Raw genomic sequence first — 27,365 nt, 5'->3', positions numbered from 1 at the left:
TCAGACAGTAACTAAAAGAGGAAATATAAGTAGCCAATGAAATTTATGAGGCACTGGTTTACCACTCTATTTACTGGAGTTCTTCTTTTTTTTTTTTTTCGTTGTTATTTGCCAGTCCTGAGGATTGAATTCAGAGCCTGGTCACTGTCCCTGAGCTTCTTTTGCTCAAGATTAGCGCTCTACCACTTGAGCCACAGCGCCACTTTCGGCTTTCTGTTTATGTGGTGCTGAGGAATTGAACCCAGGGCTTCATGCATGCAAGGCAAGCACTCTACCCCTAAGCCACATTCCCAGCCCTATTTACTGAAGTTTTTACAACACATCACAAGGCCCGGGCACATCGTAGGGGATCAAATATCATTTATGGAATATGTACCCTAACTCCACAAGTCCTGCCTTCTGCCCTGGGTCCTGCCCTTGACCCACTCTGAAATAAGCCAGGACCAGTCTTCTTCCTGGCTCTGCCCCCTGAGGTCCTGGCCCAACCCATCCACTTTGGCCCCCACTGAAAGCTAGGCCCCGCCTTCTTCCTGGCTCCACCCACTGAGGCTCTGTCACGCCCCCTCTTCTCTCCCAGCCAGCCTCTGTCTGCAAAAGGCCCCTCCCCAGCCGTGCCCCTGAGCGCGCGCTGCTGTGCGTTTTAAGCCAGTTGGCACCAGCCTAACGTCGATTCCACATCACGAGCTTCTTCTCTGGGTCCCCCTGAGGCAAGGGCTCAGACATGGAGGAAGAGGTGCCCCTTTAAAGATTCTCGAAGCCAGGGACCAACCTAGGAGACTGTGAAGAACCTGGTGTCTACCAGAACAAATTTCCTGGTCCAGGGATGCCCAGAACCCTGCATCACTGCTGTTGGAGAAAACCTTGGGCTTCAGGTTCATGGGGTGAGATGGAGCAAACATGGTACAAACTTCTGAGCCTCTGAGAATCTCCTCCAAAGTCATTTCACCTCCCACCCTCTGGGTCCTCTTGCCTATGTCCTTTTCTATTGCCCTGCCCTCACTCACCCCAGCCCTCATCCATGAGTGGGAAACCACCACCTCAGGGTCCCAGGAAGACCACAGCTGTCCCTGAGCCAGGCCTGTCACCAGAGGACACAATGAATCATAACCCTAACTGGGCTCTGGTAGCTCATCCCAGTCTAATCCTAGCTACTCAGGAAGCTGAGACACGACGAACATGGTTTGAAGCCAGCCTGAGGATAAAAGTCCATGACAATTAACAAGCAAAAAACTGGACGTAGGGCTGTGGCTCAAGTGATAAAGCTCCAGCCTTGAGCAAAACAAAAAACAAAAACTAAGGGAAAGTGCCCAGACCCTGAGTTCAAGCCCCAGTACCTGCACAAAAATGAGTAATTTACCCCCAGTACTTGCACGGGAGAGGTTCAGGGGTCAGAAGATGAACAAGATAGAGAAGTAAAGGTGACCAGAAATAAAAGATGAGACCACCTCAGGACACCAACTGGGAACACTGGTGAATGGGACTGTGATTCTCTGGGTTTGACTGTGTCCTAGAGAGGATGCATAGCCAATGGTTAGATGTTCAGAGCTGGCGGGGGGTGGGGGGGGACTGCAAATGAACATGGATAGTGATATTTAATTTTATTTCTTTTTTGCACTGCTAAGAATAAAAACCCAAGGCTCTGTGCATGCATCCAGCAAAAGCAAGGGTCACAAGTATGACCTTGACCTTGTGCCTCTCTTCCCCAACAGTGCACCAGTATGGGAACCACTGGCTTCTGTGAGGAGAAGGAAGATGACAGTACAGGTGCTGTCCTGGATTGATACACACTGTGGGTGGGAGAAAGAGAGAAAAGTGGGCCAACCATTGGGCACCACACACCTGCCTGTGCCACAGGCTTTGCACAGAGCCCTGGTGGTTATAAACCCTGTCACTGAATGGTAGCTCTGGGATAGGAAATGGGGTTGCTATGCTGGGCATGTAAGACCTCAAATGCCTGGGTTGCCATTGCCAGGCCTCAGTTTACCCTGTGTGTTAAACAAATGGGTGTTAGTGGGTCTCTCGGTGATCCTGAGCCACAGTGGCTCAAAAGGAAAAGACAGAGCTACCCTTGCAATCCAAATGTGCCAGCACCTCCTAAGCATACCACCCGCCCACTCCCAGCATCACCTTATTCTTGGATTGTTTAAGAGCTCAACAAAGCCAGGCACTGGCGGCTCAGACCTGTAATCCTAGCTACTCAGGAGGCTCAGATCTGAAGATCAGGATTTGAAGCTATCCCAGGCAGGAAAGTCCATGAGACTCCTATCTCTAACTTATCACCCAAAAAAATGGATCAAAATAAAAAGCTCTAAGAGACAGTTCCTAGGCCCTGAGCTCAAGCCCCAGGACTGACACCAACATCATCTGCAGTGAGTTGGGTATCCCCAGCACCAAGGTGTTGTTAGGGGTCTCTCTATCCTCTGTACCCCAGGAGTGCTCAGCTCTCCTCTTGCTACAGTATGCACCTGGGAGGTGAGGGCCAACAACCATGCCTTCCACACCACGTTCACCGAGAAACGCTTCCTGTGCTGGAGGAAGAAGAAGTACAAGGTAAGCAGCTGGGCCATCTCCCCGGCAAAGCTGCGTCCAGAACCTCATTTCCATGTCTGCCTTTCCTCTCTGGCCCACCACTACCACAGTGCTGCCAGCACCCACCTTAGTAGTTTTTTTTTGTTTTGTTTTGTTTTTTAATGTTCTCTGAATTCTGGCTGTTACAGACATTCCCTTAACACTTTCATTGTAATCACCAGTGCATGTCACTATTTTGGTCTCCTTTTTTCCCACCAAATGCACTTTAAAGTAAGTTAAAAGTGACAGTGGCTCAAATCCTAGCTACTCAGGAGGCTGAGATCTGAGGATTAAGGTTCAAAGCCGTCCCAGGAAGACAAATTTGTGGAACTCTCATGCCTAGTTAACCAGAAAACAAAGCCAGAAGTGAAGGTGTGGCTCAAATAGTAGGCTGATAGTCTTGAGCAAAAAAGCCAAAAGAGAGTGTAAGTTAATACAGTGAGTTAAGTTAATACAGTTAATACAGAGTCTTAAGTTAATACAGAGTCTTAATATTGCAGCTTGTCAGTCAGGGTCCTCTACTATCCCCTGTGTGTAATACTCAGTGACTTTCCACTCAGTAGAAGCTCAGTTAATTTTGGCTCAAGGCTTTGCATCCAGCAGGCCCCACTCCGTGCTAGTGGAAAGTCTTCCATTTAGCAGGTGCTTAGTAAACACTGGCTTAGTGGCTGTTTCATTAATGCCAGCTGTGGCCTCTCTGGTGGGGCTGGGCCATGGGGTGTCCTGCACCTGAGCAGTACCCCACTGTTTTGGCTGGTGGCTTTCCTTTCAGACTAACAAGATCCGTACAGCCAAGTACAACTTCTTCAACTTCCTGCCACTGAGCCTGTTTGAGCAGTTCCAGCGGCTATCTAACCTATACTTCCTCATCATCATCATCCTGCAGGTAGGGCCAGGTGCAAAGTCACCCTTGTCTGTATGATGAGATGTTGATACTGAGCTCCCAAACCACCCGACTGGGTCCCCACCACCTGGTCCCTGGTGCACAGGAGATGGTCTGTATATGACAACAGCCACGGGGCTTGGACTAAGAGGAGGCAGCCCCTCCCCACGAGGACAGTCTTTGCCACACAATCCCCTTAGCCCTTACTCATGTGGCTGTCATCAGACTGGATGGACCTGGGATCCTGATGATTCCTCAGGACCTGCCAGGCTATTTCCAGACATCTGGGTGGTAGAGGTCAGAATGGTTTAAGTATCAGGATCCTCCTTCTTCTCCCAGCTGAAATCTTGTGCCAGGGCTCCTTGCCATTTTGGTTCTGAGGAAACTAATCCATCTGCTCCCAATCCTGACCTGTTAACCATGGATTGAGTGTCTCCTGTATGCAGGTCCTAGGCTGGGCATGGGGGTCCAACTAAGCAGCAGTGCCCCAGGTCTGGAAAGAGACTGTGGTCATGGGTGGTTGCTTGGAGGGGGTGATGGAACTCAGACTTGAAAAATGACTGGGAAGACAGAGCTAGAATGCGAAGGGAGAAGGAGAGGGAAAGGAAGCAGAATAGATGAGGTGGGTACCAGGTGACTGGTGGATTTCATTGTACAGAGCATTCCTGAGATCTCCACGCTGCCCTGGTTCACCCTCTTTGCCCCAATGGTTTGTCTCTTCATCATCCGAGCCATTCGAGACCTAGTGGACGACATCGTAAGTGGGTTCAGGGGCCATGAGACCAAAGGGATGTCTCAGAGCTGTGGTCCTAGCATGGCAAGAATGGATAGGCTCTCTAGGCCATGAGTTGACATTGGGCCACATCAGACCTGGTAGCTGTGGTATGATGTGCCATCCTTGTCCCACAGCCATGGTGGGCAGGTGCCCTCTGCCCCATCACCCATCACCTCCGGAGACTGTGGTTCTCTCTGCTGTCCTTATCCTGCAGCCATGATAAGCTGGGGTCCCCTGGCCACGTGGATTTAAGTGGCCACTGAGCATGGCTGACACTCTGAGGGAGAGGTGGGCCTTCTTCCTACCCCCAGGAATCAGCTTGGAGACCTCATCCAGGTTCCCTGGACAGTGGGAAATGGCATCCACTAGCAGGGATGCCCTAGGGTCAGCAGGGATGGCAGGTCTGAAGCTGGTCAGTTACTGGCCAGGGTGACAGCGGAGGGAGAGAGGGCAGGGCCACCTCTCTAATCCCACTCCATTGGCCTAGGGGCGGCACAGAAGTGACCGTGCCATCAACAACAGGCCTTGCCAGATCCTGAGAAAGAATAGGTGAGACTGGAGGCAGTCCCAGTGGGAGGATGAGGGGGAGCATCATGGAGAATGAGTGGTGGACATTGGTGTCAGAAGCATGGCCAGCATCATCCCATGATCCTAACTCAGATCCAAGACTGCAGTTATTAGGCACATGATATCTATCAAGGCTCTAGGATGAGGTCAAGGACCTGATAGCATACTGTGTGTGTGCACATGCATGAGTGTGTGTGCATGTATGTACATGTGTACCCATACTTAGGTTCCTCTCCCTTCACTCAGTATGGCTCTCTACGACTGGAGCCACACCTCCACTTCCAGCTTTTTTGTGGTTAATTAGCAATAAGAGTCTCATGAGCTTTCCTGTCAAGCCTAGCTTCAAACTATGCTACTCAGATCTCAGACTCCTAAGTAGCTAGGATTACAGGGGTGAGTTCATCCAAAGGGGAGAGTGGGGAAAGGCTGGCTAGAACTCAGACAGGGACTTCAAAAGTCACTTGGCAGAGAGATGTGGACCCTGCAGAGGAAAGAGGTTAGGGAAGCCTTACTGCAGAGGCAGCTATTGAGCCGAATAGGGCTTACAGGACTTCCTGCCCATTCTGCATGGGGTTGTGCACCCTGGTGTGGGGAGGTCCTCTCACCCCTGCCCTCACAGGTTCAAGTGGAAGAAGTGGAAGAACATCTGTGTGGGGGACGTGGTATGTCTCAAGAAGGACAGCATCGTCCCCGTAAGTCCTTGCTGAGCCCTGCAGAACCTGGGAGAGGCTGCCCTCTCAGTCTTCCATTCCCACTATAATATTGTCTCCTCCCTGCCTGCTCCAGGCTGATTTGCTCTTGCTGGTGAGCACAGAACCCAGCAGCTTGTGCTACGTGGAAACAGTTGACATCGATGGGTAAGCTGAGGCCTCTGTCTTGTTTAGAAGCTGAGGCATAAGGCCAGGAGAAGCCCTACTTCTCCATTCGCCAGAGGCTCCAGTCTCCCCTATCATGAGCCATTTGGCGGGGGAGTGGCGGGGGGGGGGGGGGGAGGGAGGGCACATGAGGCACAGAGCAGGGGAACAAGATAAACCAGAGAAGCCTGACATCAGTGCCTCACGCCTGTAATCCTAGCTATTTAGGAGGCTGAGATCTGAGGATCAAGATTCAGAGCGAACTGGTGCAGGAAAGTCAGTGACTCTTATCTCCAATAAGCTACCAAAAAGCTAGAAGTAGAGGTATGGTTTAAGTGGTAGAGCTCCAGCCTTGAGTGAAAAAGCTAAAGGACAATGCCCAGGTCCTGAGTTCAAGCCCCATAGCAGCACGCACACACACACACACACACACACACACACACACACACACACACACACCAGAGAGAACTCACTTTCCTGCCCTTAGTTCATGCTGTAGCAGAAAGCCTAGGCCTTGACAGACCTCATGCCTTTGGCAAATTTTCCAAGTGTTCTTTGGCAAATCTTTCTGTCATGTAGCACAGAAGCTCAGCAAGCATGTCCTAGAGGAGGCTTGGCTTGGACTCCTTGTCCCAGGCTTCATCTTCGACTACCTTTTTTTTTTTTTTTTAAATCACTTTCTGCCCCTTTTCTGCCTCCTTTTTGTCACCAGGGAGACAAACTTGAAGTTCAAACAGGCTCTGACAGTCACCCACCAGGAACTGACCAGCTCCAGAAAGATGGCCTCCTTCCAGGGTGAGTGGGAGGAGGAAAGGAAGTCCTGAGCACACATGGGGTCCATTTGCCCCTCATGGCTTCCATGAGGCTAGTTGCTGTCAGTGGTTCAGTAACAGAATCTTTCAATCAAACCACATGTGAACACCCTGAAATGAAATATCTCTCAATCTCTCTCTCTCTCTCTCTCTCTCTCTCTCTCTCTCTCTCTCTCTCTCTCTCTCTATTTATCTATCTATCTCTATCTCTCTATCTCTCTTCTCTCTCTGTCCTGGAAGTTGAACTCAGGGCCTGGGCACTATCTCTTAACATTTTCCACTCAAGGCTAGCACTCAGCCACAGCTCCATTTCTGGATTTTTAGTGGTTAATTTAGAGATAAGAGTCTCACAGACTTTTCTGCCTGGGCTAGCTTTGAACCATGATCCTCAGGTCTTAGCATCCTGAGTAGCTAGGATTACAGGGATAAGCCACTAGCACCTGGCTTACCTGTCCTTTCCTTTAACTCCCCTAGACATCCTAGACCTCTGCCAATAATACTCTTTCCCACTTTGATCTCCTGCAGATCAGTAAAGAGATAGTGACTCCAAATACTGACTTCCTCACCCAGAAACCCCTAAATGCTTCCCTGGAGGCTCCCTCTAAGCCTGTCAGCTGCCCAACATGACCACAGGACATGATCTGATTTTTCAGAGGAGGAGACAAAGATTCAGAGAGGGGGCACCCCTGCTCCCTCTGTACCAACCTACCCTAGATATTTCCAATTCCTCCCTTCAGGACTCAACAAGCTCCCAGTCTCTAAGGCAGACTGAGGCAGGCAGATGAGGACTATTCAAAGCTCTCACCAAGACTAAACCCTCACCAAATGCAGCTTATACCCAGAGCTCATTGGCTCAAACAGGAATGAGGTTGCAAACACCTGGTGACAGTCAGTCGTGATGTCTAATGGGGCTGGCATCCAATAGAAGCAGATGCTGAGTGAGGCTGTCATAAAAGGCCCTCCCTTCTCACCTTCACTCCTCACATTTTCACAAAGCCACTATTGTATGCCATGTGCTAGACCAGGCCCTGGGGTCACTGTGTGACCGACAGGAGGCTCACAAGTATTAACAATGCTGTCACAGACAACCAGCAACATCCCAAGGTGAGAACACAAGGGAGACCCGGCAGGACACATCTGTTTGGAGGATCGTGATGTGTGCAAAGGCCCTGAGGTTCCCAAAACAATTTGGAGTGTCGCGGGGGAGTCCGAGTTGGGGGGTGGGGGTGGAGATGCCATGGGGCAAGTTTAAGGTGCTATGGGACCTATAAGTATGACCAAAACTGGAGGGTGGCACCCTTACTACCACCTCCACCTGCCGTGAAGCATGGGGGCCGGGTCTGCCAGTGGCCGTGCCATGGCTGTTGACTACCAGGTGGCCACAGGCACCGTGATGTGTGAGGAGCCCAACAGCCGGATGCATCACTTTGTGGGGAGCCTGGAGTGGAACAACAAGACGTATTCCCTGGACATTGGCAATCTGCTCCTGCGGGGTTGTAAGATCCGCAATGTGGAAACCTGCTATGGCCTGGTCATCTATACCGGTACAGCTGCGCCAACCCCTAAGCCCACGCCTGTGGGGTGGGGGTGGGCAAGGGGGGAACCCGAAAGACATACATGACAAGTGGCAAAGCTAGACTTGGCTGCTGTGCACCTATTGGGAGACATGAGCTCTTGTGGCTTGGGGGTCTCTGAGCTTCAGGTTCTGAAAACAAAAATGGCCATGCTGAGTCAATACCTTTGTGATGACTACAAAAATGGGGTGCACTTCCTGTGCCTTAGCTTGTCAGCTTTCTATTTTCCAGGAGCCCAGATAAGAAAATAGAAAGTTGGGTGGGTAAATGGATAAGTGACTGATGGTTTGGTGGGTTGGTGAATGGTTGAGTAGGTAGATGGATGGGTGGATGGATGGGTTTGTGAATAATAGGTGGGCAGATGAGTGATGGGTGGGTAAGACGGTAGGTGGATAGAGGAATGGGTGAGTGGGTGGTAGGTGGAAAGATGGGTGGATGGATGATGTGAATAGTTGGATGGGTAGGTTTTGGAATGATTAGTGAATGAATGGTTTTGTGGATGGATGTATAGGAGAATGGGTGGTTAGATTAGTGGGTAGATATGTGGAATGGATGGGTAGATATGGTGTTGTGAATGATTGGATGGATGGGTGAGCTGACAAGTAGGGGTTTGTAGAAGATAGGTGGGTAAATATGAAGATTGGATGGATGGGTGGGTGGGTGGGTAGAGTGTCAGGTAGATACAAACCTACAGGTGTTGACACAAAGATCATGAAGAACTGTGGTGAGATCCATTTGAAAAGAACCAAGATCGACCTCTTCATGAACAAGCTGGTGGCCATGGTGAGCTGCCAACCAGAGGCCTTGTAACCATCCAGGAGCCATTTAGCAGGGGCAGGGGAGGTTTTCAAACTACTTCAAGAATCCCAGGCTGCCCTCTTCCTCAGTAAGATATACAAACTAATCATTTGTGCAGGTCTTGAGGCCAGAGTCTTTGTTTAATTGTTTTATAAGATGAAGCACTGTGGCTCAAGTCTGTAATCCCATTTGGGAGGCTGATATGGGAGATTGTATGGATAGACAGACAGGTGAATAGATGGATAAATAAATGACTGGATGGATGGATGAGAGAGTGAGTGGATGGATGGATGAACAGATGGATGGATGAACAGATAGATGGATGGATGGATGGATGGATCAATTGATGGATCGATGGATCGATGGATGAATGGATGGGTAGGCTGATAGTCAGAGACCAGCCCAGGCAAAAAGTTAACAAGACACCATCTCAACCAATAGCTGGCACTTTGTGCTCACCTGACACTCTGCCTATTGTAGGAGCATAAAATAGGAACATCCCAGTTCATAGACACCAGAAGAAAAAGTGAGGAGCCCCTTCAAATCAAAAATAAGCAAGACAAAAAAAGAGCTGAAGGCACAGAATAAGTGACAGAGCCCTTGCCTAAGGAAAAAGCCCATTTATTCATTCATTCATTCAACCATTCTAACCACCCATCTACCTGCCCACCATTCATCTATCCATGCATATCCATCCATCTGTTCACTCATTCATACATACATCCATCCACCTACTTTCCCATCCATCCATCTAGCCATTCATTTATTTAAAATTCCAGAGCCTTCAAAAAGAAATATTTTGACCAGGGATCTATCTGTGCTGGAACACTTGCCTAGGTTGCGAGAGGCTTTGTATTTCATCCCCAGCACAACCAAAAAAAGGGGGGGGGTGAGAAAAACAGTTTTATAAAATAACTATTGAGGGCTAGGAATGTGGCTCAGTGGTAGAGTGCTTGCCTAGCATGCATGAAGCCCTGGGTTCAATTCCTTAGCACCACATAAAGAGAAAAAGCCAGAAGTGGTGCTGTGGCTCAAGTGGTAGAGTGCTAGCCTTGAGCAAAAGGAAGCCAGCGACAGTGCTCAGGCCCTGAGTTCAAGCCCCAGGACTGGCAAAATAAAAAAACAACTATTGATTCCAATGTTTTCTGAACCTGCTCACCTGCTCCACCACATTGAAACTGAACAATTTGTAAGTCTGCACAATCATCTTCTCGGTTTATCTTTTGTAAGTATTGGTGATTGAACTCACAGACTTGCACTTGTTAGACTAGCACAATACCACTAAGCCATGCCTGCAGCCCTTTTCTACTTGTCATTTTTAGTGCAGGGTCTTATTTCTTGCCCAAGCTCTATAATCTCTCTACTTTTAGGCTTCCAGATGTCACTGGAGATCACAGGCACAGGCCATCACATCCAGCTTCCCCCATGGACAGAGTCTCATGGACTTTTTCAGCCCAGGCTGGCCTAGAACCATGATCCTCTGATATCAGCCTTCTACCTAGCTTGAGATGACAGGCATATACCACTGCATCCAACTCTCAGTTGAGGAGGGTTCTTAAGAGCTTTTCTTCCTGAGTTAGCCTTGAATTTCGACGCCTCTGTTATCAGCCTCCCAAGTGCCTAACATTACAGGAATGAATCACTGGTGTCTGCCTCACTTTCATGGCTTTTATATGCCCTGTAATTAAAAGAAAAATTCAGCCATGAGAACTTGGCAAAGACCCTAAGAATGTCCTTCACCTGTCTTCTTTCCTGCCCCAAACCTTATCCTCCTACTCAATCATGGTGCCATAGCTAAGGACCTCCCTATCTCTTGCTGTGTCCTTTTACATGAGTGAATCCCAATGACAAATCCTTGGGGCTCTCAGGACACACCCTCCCCCCTGCCCTGAGCCTGGCTGTCCACACCTCTCTGTCTCCTGTCCACTTACAGATCTTCCTATCCCTGGCAATACTCTCCTTGGTTTTGACCCTGGGCTTCAGTTTCAACATCAAAGATTTCAAATGGAAGCACCACTATGTGTCTGCCAAGCACTTGAGGTCTGAGATAATGGAATCTTTCTTAATGTTCTGGGGTTTCCTCATCCTGCTCAGTACCATGATTCCCATGGCCTTATTTATCATGTGAGTTCTGCACCCTACTAGGGTGGCACCCATTTCTCAGAATTTCCACGCCCACCCCCATACACCCACACCATTCAGTGGACAGGGCTGAGACAAGGCTGAAGTATGAAAGCCATATTTACAGGGCCGAGTTCATCTACCTGGGGAACAGCCTTTTCATCGACTGGGACATACAGATGTACTACGAGCCGAGGGATGCAGCTGCCAAGGCCCGCAACACCAGCCTGGCTGACCAGCTGGGCCAGGTGCAATACATCTTCTCAGACAAGACAGGCACACTCACGCAGAACATCATGACCTTCAAAAAGTGTTGCATCAACGGCCGGGTCTACGGTGGGGATGCCTTTCCGCCCCCTCCGTGCCCCTCCCCTTTCCATCCCATGAGGGGAGGGAGGTGCCCAAATTCTGAAAATAGGTCAACAACTGACTGGAGTGCAGAGTATGCTGTACCTCCTCCTCCCCTCCCCCCAGAGAGCTCCAGGCCTGGTGTGTCTGAGCTTGGGGGAGGGGGAAGGCTGGAAGACCCTAAGTGCATGCCCCTAGGGAGCCAAGGCCTGAAACATCCTTCATCTAGGCTCAGATGAGGAGAAGAAGACATACAGCCAGGTGAGCCACCACCTCATCTCACCCTCCCTCAATCCAGGCTTTGCCCTCATGGAAAGTAGGGGAAGGGGAGGACAGGGATCAACCTGGATTCAGCCCATCCTATCCCCCTCCATAGCCCCCTGCCCAGGACAGTCCCTTTCTGTGGAATGAATTTGCGGATGGCAAGCTCCTCTTCTATGACAAGAAGCTCTTACACATGGTCCGGCACAAGCAGGACAGAGTGGTGCAGGAGTTCTGGCGCTTGCTGGCCATCTGCCACACTGTAATGGTCCAAGAGGAAAACAGTACGTGTGTGTGCATGTGTGTGTGTGTGTGTGTGTGTGTAACTCACCCCCTCCCCTCTCATCAACCCTGGGAACTCCCAAGACACCCTTGGTCCTCAGGAAGGGACTAGCCCAGCCTCCTGGGCTCCTGTCACAGCCTGGAGGTGTCCCAAGCCCCTCACCCCAGGCTGGCCAGGCTACCCAAGCTTGGACCAAGACAAGATGGCCCAATAATGGGACTTCAGGGAGGTCATGTATGGCCATAGGGATGATGGCGTCCACCCTGGGGGTTGAACCCCAGGAATCTAGTGTCAAGTGGGGAGAGGATACAGACTGGAGCCCAAGAGGTTTCATCAGCCTTCATGTACCTAAGAACTTTATAGGCCCCAGGATTCATGCCTCCCCAACTGCTTGTGAACCCCCCAGGCCCCGTCTTTCCCCTCTGATGAGCTAGTGGAGACAAGCCCAAGCCCAGAAGGGTCTTTGTGCCGCCAACTGGGAGGGGGAAGGAGGAGTGTTTACTGTTCCTCCCATCCCCCACCTCCAGACCAGCCATTGTACCAGGCAGCTTCTCCTGATGAGGAGGCGCTGGTCACCGCAGCCCGGAACTTCGGCTATGTGTTCAGATCCCGCACCCAGGACACCATCACCGTGATGGAGATGGGGGAAGAGCGTGTCTACCAGGTCCTCGCCATGATGGACTTCAATAGTGTTCGCAAGCGGATGTCTGTGCTGGGTGGGTGCTGCCCCCCCACCCCTGTCCAGGGACAGGTGGGGGCATGGAAGAGGAGTGTATGGAGACAGCCAGGTCCCTCCATCTCCCCACAGTCCGAAACCCAGAGGGTTCCATCTGCCTCTACACCAAGGGTGCTGACACTGTCATCTTGGAGCGGTTGCACAAGAAGGGTGAAATGGAGGTGACCACGGAGGAAGTCTTGGCTGTGAGTTCTGGGCACTCCTCTGTGTGTTTAGGGACAGAAGGAAGAAGACACAGGAAGAGAGTGTTTAGAGGAATGACTCCAAGCTCCTGAGGCAGCCATGCATTGTTGGGCAGGTTGTGCACTGCCCAAAGCCACGCCTTCCCTCCTACCTCCCATGCCTACACATGAGGTGAAGTGGTCTTGCCCTGCCATTCTCCCATCCCAGTGCTGGAGGTATCTATGCCCCAACCCAGTCACTCCCAGGGGCTTTCCTGAGGGTCCTCAGGGAGTCCTTCTCTGCTGGAAGAAACAGGAGCCAAGTGTCTGGTCTTAAAGATCCAGGCTCCAGGAACTCTGCAAAATGGCTGGAAAACTTCATAGTTGTGTAAACTGAGGCCAATGTGAGGCTCTTGACATCCCTGGAACCCCATTGTGCCTTACAAGCTGACCTCCTGTTTCCCCATACTTCCCATCAACTTTGGGGGGCTCCTTTACAGAGACACCCACCTCATTGGTCTCAGGCCATCCTCAAGGTGAGTGTATTCCAGGTCTGCCTTTAGTGACCCAGGGCAGAGGGGTCAGAGGTTGGGGCCAGCTGCCAGGAAGATGAGAGGGGAAGTTAGAGTCAGCCTTGAGAAATGAAGGGTTGAGAGGTCGTCCCTCCAGGCAGCTTGAGCCATCAGCAAAAAGGAGACAGATGGATGATGGAGTGGTGACCACTTCAGGGTGACTACTCTGGCCACCACAGGCCTTCGCAGAGCAGACCCTGCGGACACTGTGCCTAGCTTACAAGGAGATCGGCCAGGATGACTACGAGGAATGGGAAAACCAGCACCATGAGGCTACCCTCCTGCTACAGAACCGGGCCCATGCTCTGCACCAGGTGTATGACAAGATAGAGCAGAACCTCCAGGTGGGACAGTCACATGGGGACCTCCGAGGAGGCCCTGAGATCTTGTACCAGGGAGTCCCTGCAAACCCATTCCTCCCTCAGCTGCTGGGAGTCACAGCCATTGAGGACAAACTCCAGGACCACGTTCCAGAAGCCATCACCTGTCTGAAGACAGCAAACATCAAAGTGTGGGTGCTCACAGGGGACAAGCGAGGTTGGTCTCTGGCCCCTAGCTCCACTGTAGCCCATGTTCCACATTGTCTGCCTGTCTGTCCCATGTGTTTGGGGTCAAGCATTGCCCTGGGAAAGACCATTGAAAACCTCAGCCACCATCCATGTACTATGCCGAGGGCATAGTGAGAATTTAGTCCTCAAAGTAACTCTTCAAGGAAGGGCCCGTGCCGTTCCCACCCCTCTCCCACACTGTGTGGGCATCTCCTGGGAGGCTGTCCACCTCCTTCCACAGGAGCCCTACTGGGGGCCACCCAACAAGCCTCACCTCTAGGTTTCTAAAAAGCTCTCTTGTGGTAGGGGAGAAGATGGTATGTGCCTACATTAGGAGCTAGACTAGGATTTTTGTGGACTCCTTGCACTTCAAGTGTATACATATACAAACCCAAATGTGTGTACATATATACATATATATGTATATACACATACATATATGCCATATATACACACATGTATATACATATATACAAATATGTATATAACATATCCATTGTGTACTTATTATGTATTATATATTTAGTATAGATATTGACATTTTCTGTTATATAAAGATAAATATTGAGCCTGAATTATATTGTGTCTTCTTCCAATTCTGAAGAAAATTAAGGCATGTTCAGGTCTCCTAAAAGCACAATGGGCCATCTGTCATGATATCTCTAAAGATCCAGGATTCAAACTGACCTCCTCTAGGATATCCCAATGTTAGCAGGCCAACAAGCAGCGAGCCATTCCTGATTTGCTTAGAGCTGTAGCCAAAATCTCACTGCCTGTTGTCATTGGCTGAATGGAATTATGTGCCCTGCTCTGAACCAATCTTCAATGGCCAGGGGGCATTGCCGCTGCCTGCAATTGACCAGGAATACTTGGGGGGAGGGTGGGGAGGGGCGACCAGGCAGTAGGCTAGGGAGGCTCTGAACAGAGCTGATTTGCAGAGACGGCGTTAAACATTGGGTTTGCCTGCCAGCTGCTAGAGGAGAACATGCTCATTCTGGAAGACAAGGAGATAAAGTAAGTGGGTAGTGGGCAAAGACCCAGGGTGCCCATGGCTGGTGGTGCTGTCTTTGGATCTGCCTGGCTGGACTTTCAGGAGGCCTGACTGCCTCTCCCCCCACTGCCACTCAGCCGCATCTTGGAGATCTACTGGGAGAACCACCAAAGGCAGCAGGGCACCAAAGGCAACCTGAAGTTCATGCCGCAGGTCAACATGGCCATGATTATTACTGGGGACTTTCTGGTCAGTATCTCTTCAGGGTGGACATCCAAGTCCCTGGGGTGGAGGGGTCCTGGGAGGAGCAGCAGCAGAACCTCAGGGGTTTGGAGGAGGTGGTCTGCTACAGCTTCAAATGCAAACAGCTCCAGATTGGATGCAGAAAAGCCAGGTAAAGGGAGAGATGTTGTCAAATCCAGGCAGAAGAGAAGGGTCCCAAGGAAGACCCCCCCACACACACACTGAGGCACAGCCAGTGAAGGGACATAATTGGAATGACATACCCCTCCTCCCTGCTGTCCAGGACCAGATGATGTTCTCTTTGCACCAGAAGCCTCAGGCCATGACTAAGGAGGAGGAAGGGAATGAAGTTTGGCAGGAACCACGCCAGATGAGAAAGAACTTGCCAGGGGCCAGGCGGATATCTCACTTATTTCAGAATCTGGGGACCTCACAGGACCCAGTGTTCACCAAAGCTTTGGATATCCATGAGACCTTCGAGATGTGGAGGGAGCGGTCCTTCGTGGAGCTGGCCTCCAGGTGCCAGGCAGTCATCTGCTGCCGGATGACACCCAAGCAGAAGGCCCTGGTGGTGGGGCTGGTGAAGAAATACCAACAAGTGGTGACCCTGGCCATTGGGGATGGGGCCAATGACGTCAACATGATCAAGAGTGCGTGACAGCGGGCAGCAAGGTGGAGGGAGGAATGAGCCATAGACCACTTCCAGGGCCAACTGAATGTATTTGTCCCACAGCTGCAGACATCGGCGTGGGGCTGATGGGTCAGGAGGGGATGCAGGCAGTGCAGAGCAGTGACTATGTGCTACCCCAGTTCTGCTACCTGCAGCGGTTGCTGCTGGTTCATGGTCGCTGGTCCTACATGCGGGTCTCCAAATTCTTGAACTTCTTCTTCTACAAGACCGTGGCCTGCATGATGGCCCAGATTTGGTTCTCCTTCTGCAATGGCTTCACAGCCCAGGTACTTGGTGAGGGGAAACAGCCAGGTTCCTTCCCATAGCCATGAATAGCAGTTGTGAATATACTTAAAACACTGGTAGAGTCAAGCCTGGAACGGTAGTGCTGCTGAAAGGCTTACTGAGGAGCTATAGGTGGGAAATGGCTTATGAGAATGTTCTAGATCACCCTAGAGTCCTATTCATGCAGACAGAGGGCACTCTGGTGGGCAAAGGGCTGGGAAAGACCTATCCAGCACTTTGAAGATGGAGGCAGGAGGATCTAAGCTCAAAAACACAAAAGTATTTTTAAGAGAAGTCTGGGGTTCTACCCACTGGGTGGGGCCTTCCTGAAGTTGGACCACTGTGCTGCCTGTGAGTGGCGGGGTTCACAGAAGTCTAGATGCTAACCAGGTGCCCTTGGGATGCACCTCTAATCCTAGCTACTCAGGAGACTGGGATCTGATATGTATCATCTGTGTTTATGTATAAATCTTTCATCTGTCTCTGTCCACATCAATCTTCTCTGGTGTCTGTGTTTATCAGTGTCATCTCTCTCTTCATGTGTCCTCCCTATGTAAGCCCATCTCACCCTGGGCCTGTATTAGAATCTTCCAGATCACCCATGATGGCACACAGCCTCACCCAACTCCACTCCTAAGTGCTTTTAGCTGTGAGAGGCTTCAGAACAAGGAAGAGACTAGCCATAGGTCTTTCCCAGCCCTTTGCCCATCAGAATGCCCTCTGTCTGCGTGAATAGGACTCCAGGGTGATCTAGAACATTCTCATAAGCCATTTCCCAACTACAGCTCCTCAGTAAGCCTTCCAGTTACCACATACACTTAGAGGAGGTGCCATTCTTCAAAGAACTAGACAAAATGTCTGCCCTTACCTTTTTCTTTTTCATCTTCCAGTCCTTATAGAAACCCACTAATGCAACCTGGGACTTAGACCCAATGTTGACTGTATGGTGACTTCCTGGCCAACCTGAGCCCTTCTCAGGTGCCTGGCCAGGCTGTCATGGCTACTGAATAGAGATGCATTTGGGCCCCTCTGTCTTTGAGCCTCTGAAAATCATATATGTGCCTCTCTCTGCTTGTGCACAGCCCCTGTACGAAGGCTGGTTCCTGGCCTTCACCAATATGTTCTACACCACCATCCCCGTTCTCTATATGGGGCTCTTTGAGCAGGTGAGCAGGGGCAGGGGGGTGGGAACCCTCGCCTCCTCCCTGGGCAAGTGTGAGGTCCAACCACAGTGCAGACCATCCCCTTTCTCCTTGTTTACTGTTCCCACTAGAACTTCATCTCATGGAGGGCCTTTTGAGAGACCCTCTTGCCAGCCATCTTCTCCAGCTTGTGGAAGCCATACACCCAGCAACCCAACTCCTCTGCCTGCCCATCTCTGTAATGGAAAAAGGACATGAGACAGGAGGGGATGGGGGCAATGCTGTTTGTCTCATCCACTCCTGGCAATGACAATCTACCTAATTAGTCCACAAAATGTTCTGCAGTTGAGAAATGAGTGTACATTCCATTCCATGTTTTTAAATTATCAGTTTTTTTTTTTGGCCAGTCCTGGGCCTTGGACTCAGGGCCTGAGCACTGTCCCTGGCTTCTTCCCGCTCAAGGCTAGCACTCTGCCACTTGAGCCACAGCGCCGCTTCTGGCCGTTTTCTGTATATGTGGTGCTGGGGAATCGAACCTAGGGCCTCGTGTATCCGAGGCAGGCACTCTTGCCACTAGGCTATGTCCCCAGCCCCAATTATCAGTTTTTAATAGTATTAAGAATGGAATTTATGGCTTTGAGCATGCTATATTGCTGAGCACATTTTTTTTTCAATCACTGGACAGAGAACCCACTACCTTACCCATGCTAGACAAGGACTCTAACCACTGAGCAACATTACTCACTCAATTATTTTTTAAAGCTTTACTTTGAGACAACATCTGACAATATATCTCAGGCTGACCTGGAACCAGTTATCCCCTTGACTCAGCCTCCCAAGTGCTGGGATTGTAGGCAGATGCCATGCCCCCCCCCCACCCAAATACTTATTTTTTTTCTTTCCCTGGTCCTGGGGCTTGAACTCTAGGCCTGGGCACTGTCCCTGAGCTTCTTTTCCTCAAGGTTAGCCTTCTACCACTTGAGCCACAGCTACACTTCTGGCTTTTTCTAAGTAGTTTATTGGAGATATGAGTCACACAGATTTTACTGCCTGGGCTGGCTTTGAACCATGATCCTCAGATCTCAGCAACCTGAGTAGGTAGGATTATAGGCATGAGCCACCCGTGCCTGGCCCTTAAATTTTTTAATGATGATAAAATATAAACAGTCATTTCCTTTTTCTCTTCTTCCTTCCCTTCTGTCTCCAAGCACCTCTTATCTTGTGCAGGCTGCAGTTTGCTCTCCCCCCAATAAACTCTTTCCTGCATGAAAAAAAAAACATATATAAACAGTCATTCAGGATCCTTGAGGCATTGGTCTCAAGATCCCTGTCGACCCCAAGACCTTCAGATATTCAAGTCCTTTATACAGGATGGTGTCATGTTTGTATGGAACATGCATCCTCTTGCTAATACTGTGTATTTCATTTTTATACGGTAGTATTTAAGAGAATGATGACAAGAAAACATCTGGACATGTTCAGGACAAACAAATTTTTGTTCCCAGCTATTTTCCACCTGTGGTTGGTTGACTCTGTGCCCACAGAGCCTGTGGATTCAGAGACCAGCTACCATGACATGTTCTCCATCTAATCTATTCTCAAGGACATAGTTCAATGTCATCCTAAGCACAACTACATGGTCACCCAACTGAACTCTAGAATTCTTTGAAACCCACTTCATTGTAACACATTTGAACTCCAATCGTCACATGCCAGGAGTGTCCAGGCCCTTCTGGGTCCTGCCCCATACCTTGCTCTTTATCCCAAGAGGCTGCCGCTTTTTGCCCATAGGATGTGAGTGCAGAACAGAGCCTGAATATGCCCAAGCTGTACATGATGGGCCAGAAAGATGAACTCTTCAACTATGGGATCTTTTTGAAAGCCATTGCCCATGGCCTTGTCACCTCCATGATCAACTTCTTCATAACGCTCTTGGCCAGCCGAGGCAGTCTAATTGACTACCAATCCTTTGCAGTGGTTGTGGCCTTGTCAGGTTTGCTGTCCATCACCATAGAGGTAAGGCAGATGCCATGAATGGCTTGATATCTAGTGATCTCTGCTTGAAGGAGGGACTCAAAGGTGTCTTTCTTGAAATTGAACTTGTCCCAAGGCCCAGACCCAAAGTACACTGAGCCTTCCCTCCCCTGCCTACTAGGCCATCCTGAATATCAAGTACTGGACCATTCTCTGTGTGGCATCTGTTCTGCTCAGCCTTGGCTCCTATGTGCTCTTCACCAGTCTTACCCAGAGCTTCTGGCTCTACAAGATTGCTCCACAGACATTCCCATTTCTCTGTGAGTTAACAATCACCCAGCCAATCCTAAGGAAGGGGATTGTGTTTGGGAGGTGGTCCGGGGACATCCATGTTGGTGAGAGTTGGAGAAGAGGACAGGTCCCTGCCATGTCTCACTCTGTCCCCAGATGCGGACTACAATGCTCTGACCCAGCCCAGTAGCCTGTTGGTGATACTGCTGAATGTGACTTTGAACACATTGTTTGACTTGACCATCCGGGTTATCCAGCTTCTCAGACAGCTGCACCCCAAGGTCAAGGTGAGGTGGGGCTGGACCTGGGGTCTTGCCTAACTTCCTACGACTCCATCAGCCACTTGTAGTCCTCATATACTGTTCTTTGACAGGTAGATATGGTGCCCCTAAGAGTCCTTGTGCTCTGATGGGGGTGGGAGTGGGGCAGACTTCCCAAAGAGGGACTTTGCACAGGGGGCTAGCCTGCACTCACAAACTGGCAACATCAGATCCCACCTAGAGGAATTCAGGGGTTGGAGTGAAAGAAGCAACCCTGAAATGGTCTAGGTACAAAAGGGACTTGGAAATACATAGAAACAACAAAAGCAGCCATGGATGGACAAGCAGAGACAGAGCATGGTCCACCCACTCACTGGAGTGCTGCTCAGCCATGAACAGGAGTTTGCCCTCTCTCCCCTCTCCCTCCCCTCTATTCTGGCTCTAAGAGTTGAACTTAGAGCCACAGTTCCACTTTCAGTTTTTTGAAGGTTAAAATGAAGAGTCTCATAGGTTTTCCTGCCCAGGATGGCATCAAATCATGATCCTCAGATCTCAACCTCCTGAGTAGCTGGGATTACAGGCATGAGCCACCAGCACCCGGCAGAAATGAGTCTCTGATGTGTGCTACAGTATGGACATCATGTCAGGGAGAACCTGTCACACACTGTATCATTCCACAACAGTCAAATTTGGGGGTAGGAAGTGGATTTGTGGGTGTCAGGAGTAGCTGGAGAAGAGATGAGAATCAAGGTTTAATGAAGACAGAGTGTTCATTTTCTAGAATGTGAATGTTCTGGATATGTATGGTTATGGCTACATAACCATGCTAATTCACTTGATATCTCTGATCTGTGGTCTTCAACGGGTTTAAGAAGGTGAATTTTATATCATGCATTTTAAAATTTAGATTTTTAGTGTAAGAAATCCTTGCCATGTGGTCCAGGCTGGCCTTGAACTTGTGATCCTTCTGTCCCAGCCTCTTGAGTGCTCAGATTTTAGGTGAATGCTCCCAGGCCTCGTTATCTCGTGTATTTTTTATCACAATGAATAAAGGGTTTGTTTACTAGATCATTTAGTCAAAACATAGAGCCAGGTGCTATTGTCTCTCAACTGTAACACTGGCTGCAATGTGAGGATGGAAGTTTGAAGCCAGCTTGGATAGAAAAGTTCATGAGACTCTGTTCTTCAATTAAGCAGAAAAAAAAAAAAATCCAGAAGTAGACTTGTGACTGTAGATGCCAGCCTTGAGTGAAAAAGCTAAGTGACAACACACACTGACCCTAAGTTCAAGCCCCAGTGCTGGTACCAAAGTAAAAAATAAATAAACTAAGAAGAGGCACCTGGGAAGGCTCAGAACGGTGACTGGAATCGAGAACCAGGTTTTGACTAGAGACCTCTGCTACTTCTATTTATTGGTCCTCCTTGCCCAGCTCCTGCCACTTTCTCCCATGCAGGACACAGTTGGTCCCAGGGTTACTTCTGGCTTTGCCATCAGAAGATATCCAAAGTGCCCAGGGAAGACTTTTAATTGTCCTATCTAGAATGAGATCACAGAAAAAAAAATCTGATTGGCTGGTCCAAAACCAGGTCCAGGATTCTGACTGGGTCATCTCAGGGCCCAGGGGCTTTGCCTGGCCCCCACAGGGAGGAAGCAGCTAGCCTGAGACCAGTCAGCAGAGTACAGGAGTCTGATACTTCAACTGTCCCCCTCCACTATGCAGGAAGAAGAGGTCCCAAGTGAGGAACTCCCTGGCGTGGAGGCCATGCCTTATTTAGCCCGGGAGTCCCGGGCCCGGCGGCGCTCCAGCTATGCCTTTTCCCACCATGAGGGCTACGCAGATCTCATCACCCATGGTACCATCTTACGCAGGCCTCACGAAGTCCCCAGCGAGGTGCTGTATGAGTCCCCGATCCCATCTGAAGAGGAGGAAACATCCTCAAACCGTAAGAAGTCACTCTGGCACTCCATGGAGACCTCCACCTTGCTGAAGAAAATTCGCCACCACACTGGGAAGGAATTTACCCAGGAGAGGGGCAACTTCACTGCCCAGAGTTCATTCACAACTGCCCAGACTTCATTCGCAACTGCCCAGAGTTCATTCGCAACTACGGACAAACAGTCCATTCCGCACTCAGAAAGCCTGGTATCAAAAATAAGTAGGTCACCCACCACAAAAAGCACACCATCTAGGTCTTCCCAGAAGACATTGTCATTCCAAGAAAGCCAACCGTCATCAACAGAGGACAGGCACCTGGCCAGCCTCCCAGAGCCTCCTTACCAAACCTTGGAAAGCCAGCCAAAGTCCTTGGAAGGGAGGTCAATGTTTTGGACACCATTCTGGAAGAACTGGCAAAAGGAAACCCACTCCCTGAGGGAGAACACAAACTCAAAGATGCTTCCACCAAGTGTGGAAGAGCCAGCTATGGATGAAGAGCCTTTGACAGTGGAGACCTCGCCCACAGAGAGAGAATCATCACCCAAGGATGGAGAGTCTACCTAAACTGTGGTTGATCAATTTCCACCCAGCTGAGTAGTGTAGTCACCCTCACCCCCCACATCCAGAGGAGCAGTCATTGCCCTGTGAAGGCCAACCAGGGGGCAGGAGGCTGTCCTGCAAAGATGAGGCTCCACATCTTCAGCTTGCATTAATAAACCAGAGTCCACCTCACTACAGGGTTTCTTTGGGCTCTGTGTGTGTGTGTGTGTGTGTGCATGCACACACACACACACACACACACACTACTACTACTGGGGCTTGAATTCAAGGCCTGAGTGTTATCCCTTCATTCTTTACATTCAAGGCTGGTGCTCTACCATTTGAGCCACACTTCTACTTCTGGCTTTTTGCTGGTTAACTGGACATGAGGGTATCAAGAACCTTTCTGTCTATGCTGGCTTTTGAACTGCAATCCTCAGATCTCATTCTCCTGAGTTACTAGGATTACAAGAGTGAGTCACTAGTGCCCGGCTGTTTTCCTATATGTCTTTCAGTAGAAGCCAAGCAAAAGATTTTTTCCTGGTTAGTTTGTTTCTGCCAGTCCTGAGGCTTGGGTGCTTTCCCTGAGCCTGTGCTCAAGGCTAGCGCTCTACCACTTGAGCCACAGCACCACTTCCAGCTTTTTCTGAGTAGTTTATTGGAGATAAGCATCTTACACTTTCCTGTCCATGGCTGGCTTTGAAGTGTAATCCTTAAATCTCAGTTTTCCTGGTTTTTAGAGGTAGTCTGGTGACATTTGCAAGGAAAGCTATTTCTCTTCACTCTCAGTTAGACAGGTGTGGCCTGGACTGGAAAGAGAGAGAGAGAGAAACCTAGCACTGCAGTGATGAACAACAATGGTTTTCTTCCTTTCTTTCTTTTTTTTTTTTTTGCCAGTCCTGGGCCTTGGACTCAGGGCCTGAGCACTATCCCTGGATTCTTTTTGCTCAAGGCTAGCACTCTGCCACTTGAGCCACAGGGCTACTTCTGGCCTTTTCTATATATATGGTGCTGAGAAATCGAACCCAGAGCTTCATGTATACAAGGCAATCACTTTTGCCACTAGGCCATATTCCCAGCCCCACTGGTTTTCTTTTAAATAATTTTCTTTTAAAATAGCTTTTAAATGATTTTCTTTTAAACTTTCATGCCAATTGTCTGACAGAGGTGAAGGCCAGTCTCTCATGTATTGGGGACAAGAGACTTTCAAGGAGCAAAAACAGCCCTATTTCCCAGTTTTCATTAGAAAGGAGACTTTTGCCAAGCATTAGCAGCTCATACCTATAATCCTAGTTACTCAAGAGGCTGAGCTCTGAGGATCACAGTTCAAAGCCAGCCGGGGAAGAAAAGTCTTATCTCCAATTAAGCTACAGAAAAGCCAGGAGGAGAGTTGTGACTCAAGCAGTAGAGTGCCCAGAGATGTGCCCAGACCCTGAGTTCAAGCTCCAGGACTGGCATAGGAAGAAAAAAGAAGCTAAAGAATAAAATGGGGGAAAATGAGGGAGGAGATAACAAGTTGGATAAGAAATGTACTTGCCTTACATATGAAACGGTAACCCCTCTGTACTTCACTTTCACAATAAAGAAGGGGGGAGAATAAAGTGGGGCTGGGAATGTGGCTTAGTGGTAGAGTGCTTGCCTAGCATGCATGAAGCCCTGGGTTGATTCCTCAGCACCACATAAACAGAAAAAGCTGTAAGTGGCACTGTGGCTCAATTGGTAGAATGCTAGCCTTGAGCAAAAGGAAGCCAGGGACAGTGCTCAGGCCCTGAGTTCAAGCCCCAGGACTGGAAAAAAAAGTGCCATTGACATGGTATATGTTAATTAAATGAGATGATTAAATAAATTATTTTAAAATTTTTTAAAGAGGGCTGGGTATCAGTGGCTCATGTCTATAATCCCACCTCCTCATAAGGCTGAGATATGAGGATAAACAAATTTTCATCAGAACTTGAATATTTGAAGCCAGGCACCAGTGGCTTATGCCTGTAACACCTGTAATCCTAGCTGCTCAGGAGGCTGGAATCTAAGGATCTAGGTTCAAAGCCATCCTAGGCAGGAAAGTCTGTGAGACTCTTATCTCCAATTAACCACTAGATAACCAGCAGTGGCGCTAGTAGTAGAGCACTCGTCTCAAGTGAAAAGGCTCAGGGACAGTGCCCAGGCCTTAAGTTCAAACCTCACAACTGACAAAAAGAAAGAGAGGGGTGGGGAGGAGGAAGGGATGGTGGGGAGGGGGGAGAAAAAGAACTTGAACATTTGGATATTCACAAGACCAACTACTTCTCTAACTTCACTTCTGCAACAGAAAAGTGGTATGAACTCAGTACTGGCAGGTGTCTAGTCCAGGTGTCACCTCCTCTGTCAACCCACTTTGGGGTGGGAGTGAGGGCCTCCTAAGACACTGAGAGTGTCACAGAGCAGCACAGAGTGGCACAGAGCGCAGCATCCTGTGTGCAGGGAGCATAGTTCTAAAGCTGGAAAGGCTTCAGAAGGAAGCCCCAAGCAACCAAAGTACATCGGGGTGCAGTTACAGTTCCTTCCCAGTATGCGGCGGTAGTTGAACCAAATGGAACCCAAGATTGCATTTTCCTAGGTAGCAAAGAAACACATTCCCCATTTTCTTAAATGCTCTTCGCCTTGAAAGCCATTCCGGAGGCAAAGTGCTTGTTTTCTTGGCTGCCACGTTCATTTTTTTAAAACAGTTGCATGAGAGAAAAAGGAACGAGGGAGGAAAAAAAGGAGGAAGGAGAAAGGGGGAAGCCTCAAAGAGGTAATAGGGAGAAGTTTCCACCGCGCCCTAAGCCCAAAACACGGCCAGGAGCCGGCGTCCTCGCCTTGCACTGGGCAACAAAGAAAAAGGAGAGGCCCTAAGTCTGCACCGGAGCTCGAGAGAAAACTGAGATTGAGAGAGGGAAGTGATCCAAAGGAACGGGAGCCCTCGCAGGGGACAGTCCCTTGAACCAGTTGGCAGATCGGGAATGGGGAGGACTTGGCTCAGCACCCTCAGAGGGACACGTGGACACTTGGCAGACAAGGAAACAGGTCTAAAGGAAGGCGTGTGCGAGCACACGAGGGCGCACAGTGCTAACGCAGGACTAGGAGTACCCATGGGTTTCCCGTGGCCCAGAGCTTTTGTCAGCGAGGGGAAGGGAGAGGTGTGGCCGCGCCGAGATGGAAACCTGTTCTAGCTCTCCAGGAAGGACCTCTCCCAGGTCCCCTCGCCTTGTGACAGGCCTGAGAGCTCTGGTCACACTTGTCTAGTAATTATACCCAAGGCCCGCACAATGAGTTCCCTGGTGGTCTAGTGGCTAGGATTCGGCGCTTTCACCGCCGCGGCCCGGGTTCGATTCCCGGTCAGGGAAGTCCTTTTACACCACACTTTCCCTACCCTCCAATCTTCTTCCTCACTTTCTTCCACTCACAGGTGAGTCTAGAACCTTTGCACACTGAAATCATAAAAGCAGTGATTGGTCCCTGTGGGATGCACCTTTGCCCCACAGTCTGGAAGGTCAGCTGGTGTTTTTGTCTGCCCCACCCAAGATTCCAGCAATTATGGCTCGGCAGTTTTCCCCTGACATCACGTGGTGGCTCCTTTAAAAACAAATGGAAAAGAAGATAAATAGGAACCACCCAAGAAAGTGCTGGCAAAATAAGACGGCTTGAGGCTTGTCCACCTCAACTCCTTCCTCTCTTTCCATGCTGACCAGCTAAAAATAATTCCTGGCACTCTCCAGGTCCTTTCCACTGAGTCCCTGCTGCTCCCTGCCCTGGTGCTAGCCCTGAGAGCCAGTGTCCTCAGGACTCTCCCTAAAGCCAAAGGCTCTGTCGTCGCTAGGACACTTCATTGTCCCCATGCCATTCAGACTTAAGAGGGAAGAGCTCCAGGCACGGGAAGCGTGTAATTGAAATTACTATGGAATGTCTGTGGAAATGGGTAAATAAATAACACAAGCGTACAGTGGAAGGTGTGTGAAAGCATCCCAGGTACTGTTCTTGACCTTGCTTTTCTCCATTGGATCTTTGGTTTCTGTTTTGAGGACTCAAGAGACACAATAGGGGTGGGGAGACGGGAGTTCTCCCTCCCTGAGCCTGGATGGAAAAGATGTGTTGGACGGGCAGAATAGACCGGTAATGGGGAGAGTGTACACTGTCTCCGCACCGCAACGCCCTGCTTCCAAAGCCCCTGTGCTATCATCCGAGCCCCAAAGAGGGAGCAGACCCTCGGTCACCGCGGTGCGGGACAGCGGCTCTTCCGTCTTCTCCAGATGGAGCATCGCTGTCCGCAGGACGTCTGCGCCGGCTCCCGAGTCTCGGGAAACCGCAGGCCCCGCGTCCAAGCGAAGGGTCTCCGCCCGCAGACGTCCGCCGCTCCACTACCCGCGAACCGAAGCCACCGGGAGGCGCCGGGCGGCCACCCTGGATCGCGGCGCGCTCAGCAGGACGAGGGCGCCCGGCGAGGCAGACATGCCCCGTGGCGCGCCGTGATCGTATAGTGGTTAGTACTCTGCGTTGTGGCCGCAGCAACCTCGGTTCGAATCCGAGTCACGGCAGTCGGGCCTGTCTCCCCTGCTCTGTCTTTTTGCTCCGCGGGCAGCCGGCGCTCGGCACGTGGTGTCTGCACACAGACCCGAGCTGTCCTCTCCGAGTGGGAGGGAGAAAGGAGCACACACACACCCCCTCCGGGCGCGCACTGGCCCGGGGCGCGGGCTCCCTTCTCCATCTCCGTGGGCGCCGGCCCAAGAGCAACCTCAGCTCTTCCCTGAGCCTTCCACGCCCGAATCTGGGAGGAGCTTTAAAGAACTAAAAATTCCAAAGTCGTTGTCACACCCTACAGTGGCTTCTGCGCACTCCCCGGGGCCCCCGGTTTCATGCCGGAGCGAAAGGCGAGCCCGAGAGCCCTGGCCTTGTCCGCACTGTGCGCGCAGCCGGTACGGTGCGAGACGAAATCACCCGGGCATCATCTCCTCATCAGAAAGTTTGACTGATGGGCTGCGAAGAAGGAAAAAGGACAAAGATGGAAAGGAAAAAGAAAAAAAAATGGCAGATCGTAGATGGATCCAAATGGCATGAGGTTGCAGAACAGAAAAGGATGCTTATTAGAGAGAGAGAGAGAGAGAGAGAGAGAGAGAGAGAGAGAGAGAGAGAGAGAGAGAGAGAGATTAGGGAGG

The 27,365-nt window shown here is 50.1% G+C and overlaps 1 protein-coding gene and 2 non-coding genes across 3 annotated transcripts; all 3 read left to right on the top strand.

Annotated features, from left to right (window-relative positions):
• Window positions 1-1,675: 1,675 nt before the first annotated feature.
• Window positions 1,676-26,682, top strand: LOC125355743 (phospholipid-transporting ATPase IK-like). Its single transcript, XM_048352154.1, has 28 exons — window positions 1,676-1,764; window positions 2,459-2,550; window positions 3,341-3,454; window positions 4,110-4,208; window positions 4,714-4,775; window positions 5,413-5,485; window positions 5,580-5,650; window positions 6,360-6,442; window positions 7,845-8,003; window positions 8,728-8,816; window positions 10,765-10,955; window positions 11,080-11,288; window positions 11,530-11,561; window positions 11,689-11,845; window positions 12,372-12,560; window positions 12,653-12,765; window positions 13,493-13,657; window positions 13,739-13,850; window positions 14,800-14,875; window positions 14,990-15,101; window positions 15,379-15,745; window positions 15,829-16,052; window positions 17,133-17,216; window positions 18,984-19,208; window positions 19,348-19,486; window positions 19,614-19,744; window positions 21,439-21,661; window positions 26,378-26,682. The coding sequence occupies exons 1-28, from the start codon at window positions 1,719-1,721 to the stop codon at window positions 26,680-26,682; spliced, it is 3,942 nt and encodes a 1,313-aa protein (XP_048208111.1). The 5' UTR covers window positions 1,676-1,718.
• Trnae-uuc lies at window positions 25,488-25,559 on the top strand. The gene has a single exon. It is a non-coding gene; the product is annotated as a tRNA-Glu (tRNA).
• On the top strand, window positions 26,676-26,747 carry Trnah-gug. Its single transcript has one exon. It is a non-coding gene; the product is annotated as a tRNA-His (tRNA).
• The last annotated feature ends 618 nt before the right edge of the window (window positions 26,748-27,365 follow it).

This window comes from Perognathus longimembris, chromosome 7, assembly GCF_023159225.1.
Source record: "Perognathus longimembris pacificus isolate PPM17 chromosome 7, ASM2315922v1, whole genome shotgun sequence".
In the NCBI taxonomy this organism is placed as follows: Eukaryota; Metazoa; Chordata; class Mammalia; order Rodentia; family Heteromyidae; genus Perognathus; species Perognathus longimembris.
This window is presented reverse-complemented; position numbering and strand designations above follow the sequence as displayed.